General features: G+C 36.9%; 1 protein-coding gene across 1 annotated transcript in view; it reads left to right on the plus strand.

Moving 5' to 3' along the window:
* Positions 1 to 2,862: 2,862 nt before the first annotated feature.
* AJAP1 (adherens junctions associated protein 1) overlaps positions 2,863 to 7,157 on the plus strand; it is a 201,115-nt gene continuing 196,820 nt past the window's right edge. Inside the window, exon 1 of the mRNA XM_044668655.1 lies at positions 2,863 to 2,981. Coding sequence (XP_044524590.1) covers positions 2,863 to 2,981 — 119 coding nt within the window. The remainder of the gene's footprint in view (positions 2,982 to 7,157) is intronic.

The following is a 7,157-nucleotide window of genomic DNA, read 5'->3' on the forward strand; positions in this document are numbered from 1 at the left end:
ATGCAAAGAAATATTCCCTTAAAATTATAGCTCTCCAACATTGTAATGGACTAATTCTAGCTATAGTGGTTTCTAATTCACAAATCTTTATGCTAAGATCAGGTAACCATGTACTTAGGAGGCTGTCAAGGAGACTCTTGTCCATGCAAGGGCTGGAGCCTCTTCCATTTCTGAGGTTCCATGACTTATATGAATTTGTATTAATATCTTGCACTCTATTTGATATAGAAAAATATTTTTAATGAAATAGGAAACAAATGAAGCCTATGCTCAAACATAATACTCATAAATTCATAGACATACCCATTTCAGAGAATCTTTTGGTCCAGAGCCTTCCTTAGGAGATTGCATTCCCTCCTCATTATCCTCATATGAATGTGTTGTGTGAGGTACCCCTTTTTATGTCAGAATTTAGTTCCATTTCAACAGCTGCTATTGTTTTCCTATTGTCTCCCCAGGCTCGACTGAGGGCAAAGACTATCTCCCTTCTGTCTTTGTAGTCCTAGCAATTAGCAAACTGTCTGTCACATAGCAGGTGTTAAATGAATAATTTTTTATTGATTGATTAATGGATTGATAGGTATTCACCATGGATCCTTCTGTAAATTTTCATGCCTGGTAAATACTGAAATTCTTATGAGAGTTATATGACTGAATATTATATCTTTTTTTCTGGATCACAATTTCTATAAAATAAGGAGATTACATTAGATCAGAGTTTCTTAAAATGGTGTCTATTTTTTTAAATGGATAATTTATTTCAGTCAAATTGGGGTCTTTTGGAACTCTATGTATCTTCTTTCATGTGTTAAAAATAACATGGATCTTAGAAGGAGTCCATTGGCTCTAGTAGACTGTCAAAGGGATCCAGGACACACAAAAAACCTTAGAACCCCTGGATTAGAGAATCTTCAAGGTCCTTCTCATTGTTAACTCCTTTCACTCCATATGGAGGACTGACAGGTTGCATGCTGTGTGCGAGATGATTTAGGAATCCCCTTTAAGGAGTAGATATGTACATAGAGCCATAGATATCACAATGTTAGAGCTAAGGAACTTCAGAGATCATCTTCTCCAATGATCTTGTAATCACTTTCCAATTTGTATATTGTCTCATCTAGTAGAAGATGAGTTCCATGAGGTCAATTAATCCACAAATGGCCTGCTCTATGCCATCAAACTCCATGAAAAATACTAAGAATACAGGCATCCCTTCAACATCACTATTTTCTCTACTCTGATTTCAGTATGCCTTGGGTTAGTTTAAGAAATTAAATTTGGATAGAGTTTTGCAGCAGCCACAGATGATACATAAAGACCAGCAGATGACACAAAGTTTAGAAACTCAAAAGTGCATAAATATATGTATATTTCATAATATCAACATATTTTGTCCTCTTTTTTTAACCCTCACCTTCTATCTTAGATTCAATATTGTTCATTGGTTCCAAGGCAAAAGAATAGTAAGGGTTAGGCACAGGGGGTTAAGTGACTTGCCCAGGATCACACAGGTAGGAAGTGTCTGAGGCCAGATTTGATCCTGGGATCTTCTGACTCTATGCCTGGATCTCAATTCACTGAGCCAACTTGCTGCCCCCAGTTTTGTCTTTTAATAACATGAATACACACAATTTATTTTTAAAGATTAAAATAAGAAAAAAGTTAAAGTTTGTGAAAAGATTGTGAAAACCAGAAGATGACACACAAAGGCTGTAAATGTTAATTAACATCGAACCACACATATCACTGATGACAACCGAAATTTTACAATAAGATAGTATAAATACCCATAATAGAAAAAGAAAAAAATTAGACTTCTCTGTTATAAAGGGAGGACCAACAATTTTTACTCAGATTTTCCAGATTACTGAACCACTGGGTTCTAAGCCACATGATGCAGGAGTGGTGTCTATACTAGTACATAAAGGAGATAATTATCTGCCCTCAAGGATATTATATTATATTCCACTGAAATATTTATCCTTATTTGTCTGTTTCCATTTGCAATCAAATAGGAATATTTAGATATCAAAATATCCTCTACCCTCAAGGAGCTTACATTCTAATGGGAAAAATTAGACACTCATATCTATATATGTATGTAGATAGCATAAATACAACTTCAAAGAAGGAGACATTCCCCAGAAGCTGACAGGAGATATCTTTATTTCTGAAAAATAATTAATTAATTGATTTAGAATATTTTCCCATGGTTCCATGATTCATATTCTTTCCCTCTCCTCCTCCCCACCAATAGCCAATGAGCAATTCCACTGGGTTTTACATGTGTCATTGATCTATTTCTGTATTATTAATATTTCCACTAGGGTGATCACTTAGAGTCTACAGTCCCAATCATGTTAGAGGAGATCTTTTGAGGAATTCTTTGAGCTGTTTTAAAAGAAGTCAAGGATTCTAAGAGGAAGAAATGAGAAGAGAGAACATTCTAATTATGAGCGAAAATCAGTGCTAGGCATATCTATATGACCTGGAGTGTCCAGTGTGAGGAACAGCCAGAAAGCAAATATTGTTGTGTTGCAGAGTGTGTGGAAGAGACAGCTGAGGCTTAGTGGTCAGAGCACTGTGATTGGAGTCAGGAAGTCCTGAGTTGAAATCCTTGGCTACTTCCTAGCTGTGTGACCTTGGGCAAATCACTTAACCTCTGTATGCCTAGGTGGCAGATAGGTAGCTCAGTGGTTAAAATTGCTTGCCTGGAAGACGTGAGTTCAATTTGTGGCTTCAGACACTTCCTAGCTGTGTGACCCTGGACAAGTCATTTACCTGTGATTACTTTTACTTCAGTATCTTCGCAGAGAAACTGCCATGGATTGCTATGGTCCATGAGGTCGTGAAGAGTTGGACATGACTAAACGACAGATCAACAAGGTAGAAACCTGCAAATACAACATCGAGAACATTATAATTTTCTTTCTGGAATTGGTAGAGGATGAGTGGAATTCATGGAGTGAGGGAACAATGCGGTCAGAACTATGCTTTAGGAACATCACTTTTGCAGATATGGAGAGTGGAAGAGAGAAGAGACTAGAGAAAAGAGAACAATTAGGAGTTTATTACAGTCTAGGTTAGTGGTGATGCCGTCCCAAATTTGGCGTTCCATACTTGAGTAGAGAGGAGTAGATGTATTGGAGAGGTATTATGAAGATCCTGATGAAATATTTGGCAACCGATTGGATACATGGGGTCAGAAGTGGGGAAAGTCTGGGTAATATTGTAGCTTTAGATAGAGTGCCGAGTCTGGAGTCAGAAAGACCCGAGTTCAAACCTGACCTCAGATACTTACTAACTGAATAACTCTGGGCAAATCACTTTACCCTCTTTGCCTTAGTTTGTTTCATCTGTAAAATAAGCCAGAGAAAGAAATGTCAAACTAACCCAGGCTCTTTTGCCAAGAAAAACCCACATAGTGTCATACACAACTAAATAACAACAGCAAAACATAGTGGAATGTAAGTTTCTTTTCTTAAATTTTTATTTTTATTGTCATGAAAAACCCACTTCCATATTGATTATTGTTGTAAGAACAAAGTCATACATAACAAAACCTTGAAATAAAACAAAAAAATACACTGATGTAAACGTTCTTTCTCTGGAATTGGGTAGCACTCCCAGTCGTTAAGTCTTTCAGGATTGTCCCCCATCATTGCATTGCTGAGAGTAGCCAAGTTTTCACAGCTGATCATCATATAATATTGCTGTTACTATATACAATGTTCTTCCACTTCTGCTTATTTCACTCTGCATCAGTTCCTGCAGATCTTTCTAGCTTTTTCTGAAATCATCTTGATTATAATTTCTTATAGAACAATAGCATTCTATCACCAACATGTACCATGGTTTGTTCAGTCATTCCCCAGTTGATGGCCATTCCCTCCATTTCTAGTTCTTTGCCACCACAAAAAGAGCTGATTATATATACATATATGTATATTTAATAGGTCTTTTCCCCTTCTTTATGATCTCTTTGAGATATAGACCCAATAGTGGTATTACAGGATCAAAGAGTATGCACAATTTTATAGCCCTTTGAGCATAGTTCCAAATTGCTCTCCATAATGGTTGGATCAGTTCAGAATATAAGTGTCTTGCCAATAAGTATTATCCTATTTATTATATATCACCAGAGACTAACAGTTCTTGACCCAGAGAATGCAATTAATAAATGTTTATTGTTGGATTGAGAGTATCCTAGGAGATGTTGAATTGAATTCACATATATTCCAACTGAGGACCAGAAAAGGAAAGTATTCCACCCAGAAACCTAGTGAGTTAGTAACAAAGATGGACCCGGGTCTCTCACCCAGCTCCTAAGTCCTTTCCACAAAACTTGGTTTCTGAGCGCCTTGGGGAAGTTATGTCCCCTGGCCAGGCGTCATTCTTCCCTTCTCTAAAAAGACAAGGCCAGATTAAATAGTATCTAAGGTCCTTTTCAATTCTAAATCCCTTGATTCCTATCTTTCACCCTTATATTGATTCAATTGACTCCTGAAAGAGAAATCCAGAGGTTCAGAAAATACCATTTTTCTGTTCATGTCCATGAATGTGTCCCCAGCTGTTGGTCGGGCAGCTGTTAACCAGTTGATAATTTTCCTCCTAGGAAACCACATCTAATCCCATTTACTCTAGCTCAGCAGTTCTCTCCAGTTAAAGAGTTCACAGGGGCAAGAGAGAATGAGAAGGCTGTAAAAATTCTCTTTTGTGCCAGGGTTGAGAAAAGTACACGGTCTACTTTTTTATAAGATCCAAAATTCTGACTCATCCAGCGAAGAAGCTATTAAGAGTCAGTGATTAGAGGAGGGCCCCAGATGTAGAGCAAAGGAAACTTTGCCTCCTGGGCAGCAAGGCACAGAGGGAAGAGGAGGTGATGGGAACAGCAGTGTCCAAATCAGAACAATCCTTAACCTTCTGAGACTTCCTATTTTGGATAGAATCAAAGGATTTAGGGAACTTGAGAACATCTCATTATCAGAATGAGATAATCCTCGTAAAGTGCTTTACAGTTCTTAAAGGCAGCAAGATATTACAGTGGGTAGAGCACTGACCTTGGATTTACGAAGCTCTGAGTTCAAATGTAGTCTCACATGCTTCCCCTCTGTGTGCCACTGGGCAAATCATTTAACCCTCTGTTTCCCTTAGTTTTCTTGTCTGTAAAATAGAGATCATAAAAGCACTTATCTCCCAGGGTTGTTGGGAGGATTAAATGAGATAAAAATTGTAGAGCACTTAGCTGAATTCCTGGCACATAGTAGTCACTTAATGTATTCTTGTTCTCTTCCCTAAGGGCTACTGTGTTAGAAGACCCCAGCATCATAGACACAGAGCTGAAAGGGACTTGAGAGGTTATCTAATCCAATTCCCTTATTAGAGAGATGTAGAAACTAACACCTGACACATTACTCCATTACTCAGTTAACTCTACAAGCTCCCTATTAACTCTCGAACAAAAAAATAATGTCTTCTGTTTATACAGGATTATATATCTATAAGTAAAAGAGACCTTAGAGATATTGGCTCCAACCACTTCATTTTACAGATAGAGAAACTGAGCTTAAAGTTAAGTGGATGCAGTGGCTAGAAAATTAGGCTTGGACTCAGGATGACCTAAATTAAAATGCTACCTCAGACACTAGCTGTGTGACAATAGGCAAGTGACTGAACCTCTCTCTGCCTCAGTTTTCCCATCTGGAAAATGATTGATTAAACTCAATGTTCCTTAAAGTCCCTTCTACTCCTGAGTTTAGAATGATGAGATCTTAGAGGCCACTGAAGCCAGTCCCTTCATTTACAGATGAGGAAACCAAAGAAATAAAGTGACTTGCCCAAAGAAACATGGGTAGTAATTGGCAGCAGTTGAGCTTGGATCTCTGACTCTAAACCTAGTGTCATTTCCATTGTGCTGTGTTGTATTTATATAATTCTCATCTAGTATTATGTTTGAAAGAGAAGACAGCACAGGACTCAAAGCTGTGCAGAGACATTTCTAGTGTCCTCTGAATCCAATTCCCCTCTTTTTCTGTTGGATCCTACTGCCCTGTATTCTGCCCAGAGTTATTGCCCTTCTCTGCTAGAACCCTGAACCCAAGAATACATTGAACCCACTAACCAATCAATGATTCAACCAACAAGCATATTAAGAGTCTATTGTGGCCAAAGCATTTTGCTAACTGCTGAGGATACAAAGATAAAAAATAAAACAATCCCTACTTGCAGGAGCTTGTATTTGGACAGAGAGACAGATTTATGTGTGTATGTATGTATATATACATATATACGTGAATATTTACTTGTGTGTATATAAAATGATTATGTGGACAGATCAATATAGTGTACTCCTGTGGGCCTCAGTTTCCTTATCTGTCAAATGAAAACGATAATAACTTTGTAGTTTACCTCCTGGAATTAGGACAAAAGTACTTTGTATCTCAAAGACTTAGAAATGTCTGGCCCATAATAGTCCCTTAATAGATGTTTATTGAGTGATTAATAATAATAATACATTTTATCAGTTATATAGTTATATATATATGTATAAATATGAATCTATAAGCTATGATAACGATCAATGAACAAACAGAAGCATATTCAATACCAAAGTTTGTTTTGGGCAATTTTTTCACTTGAATATAGTTTATTTTAAAAGCAAATTATTAAACAATTATTAAAGGACTTTAATTATTATAATATATATGACATATATTATATTATGTATAATATTATTATATTAAAAAGAATTATTAAAATTCTTCTGTGTACCAGTCATTGAATTTAGCCTTAGGGTTACAAAGACATAGAATTAAAATTTTCCTGTCCTGAAAGAGATTTCCTTATGACTTGTACAAAGATAAGTAACTACAGAGCATGAGGAGATGCATTGATGGCATGTCCAGATCCACGATTTCATTAATGTAGGGAACTTACAGCATGGAGTGTCCCTTTACCAACACCTGCTTTTAAGAAGCTTACATTCTACCATGGTGAAACAACACTTAGGGATGGTTTGAATGGTTTGATTTTTGTTCTGTTGGACCGGCCATTTCATTAGTGAAGGAAACCAGATCAATAATTCTTCTGTCCCCTGAAGTCTAAGAGATTTTCCTGAGTCTTAGAGACAGTGACATTCACATGGTCCCAGAGCTAGA

Source organism: Gracilinanus agilis, chromosome 3 (assembly GCF_016433145.1).
Source record: "Gracilinanus agilis isolate LMUSP501 chromosome 3, AgileGrace, whole genome shotgun sequence".
Taxonomy (NCBI): Eukaryota; Metazoa; Chordata; class Mammalia; order Didelphimorphia; family Didelphidae; genus Gracilinanus; species Gracilinanus agilis.